General features: G+C 55.6%; 1 protein-coding gene across 1 annotated transcript in view; it reads right to left on the bottom strand.

Moving 5' to 3' along the window:
• Positions 1-414, bottom strand: part of Ccdc13 (coiled-coil domain containing 13) — a 35,971-nt gene continuing 35,557 nt past the window's right edge. Inside the window, exon 15 of the mRNA XM_028767441.1 lies at positions 1-160. Within this exon, the coding sequence (XP_028623274.1) occupies positions 1-160 (160 nt within the window). The remainder of the gene's footprint in view (positions 161-414) is intronic.

The following is a 414-nucleotide window of genomic DNA, read 5'->3' as shown; positions in this document are numbered from 1 at the left end:
CTACTGCTTGTTGGCTTTCTGCTGCCGTAGCGCCTGCAGGAAGACCCCTTTCACCTGGCCCAGCGTCTGGTGGTACATGCGGAAGTCCTCCTCCTTCCCTCGCAGGGCACTGCCCAGGGCATCCCTCAGTATTCCGTTCTCTTCCATCTGGATGGCCAGCCTGGACCAGAGGGAGATGGTACTGAGTGCACTGAGCCAGGCAGCAGGTGTTCTGGGCCCAGGGCCCGGAGAAGAAGCTATGGTGCAGGTTCAGGATTCTCACCCATCTGTCCTTCTTCTCTGAACCCCCAGGGGACATGCACCAAATAGATCTGTCTCTGGGCCTATTCACAGTATTGACCCAGAAGCTCCCAAGTTTTGTTTTGTTTTTCTCATCTCTCTCTCTCTCTCTCTCTCTCTCTCTCTCTCTCTCTC

Source organism: Grammomys surdaster, unplaced genomic scaffold (genome assembly GCF_004785775.1).
Source record: "Grammomys surdaster isolate TR1022 unplaced genomic scaffold, NIH_TR_1.0 172, whole genome shotgun sequence".
NCBI classification, from domain to species: Eukaryota; Metazoa; Chordata; class Mammalia; order Rodentia; family Muridae; genus Grammomys; species Grammomys surdaster.
Note: the sequence above shows the minus strand (reverse complement) of the source record. Positions and strands in the feature narration are given on the sequence as shown.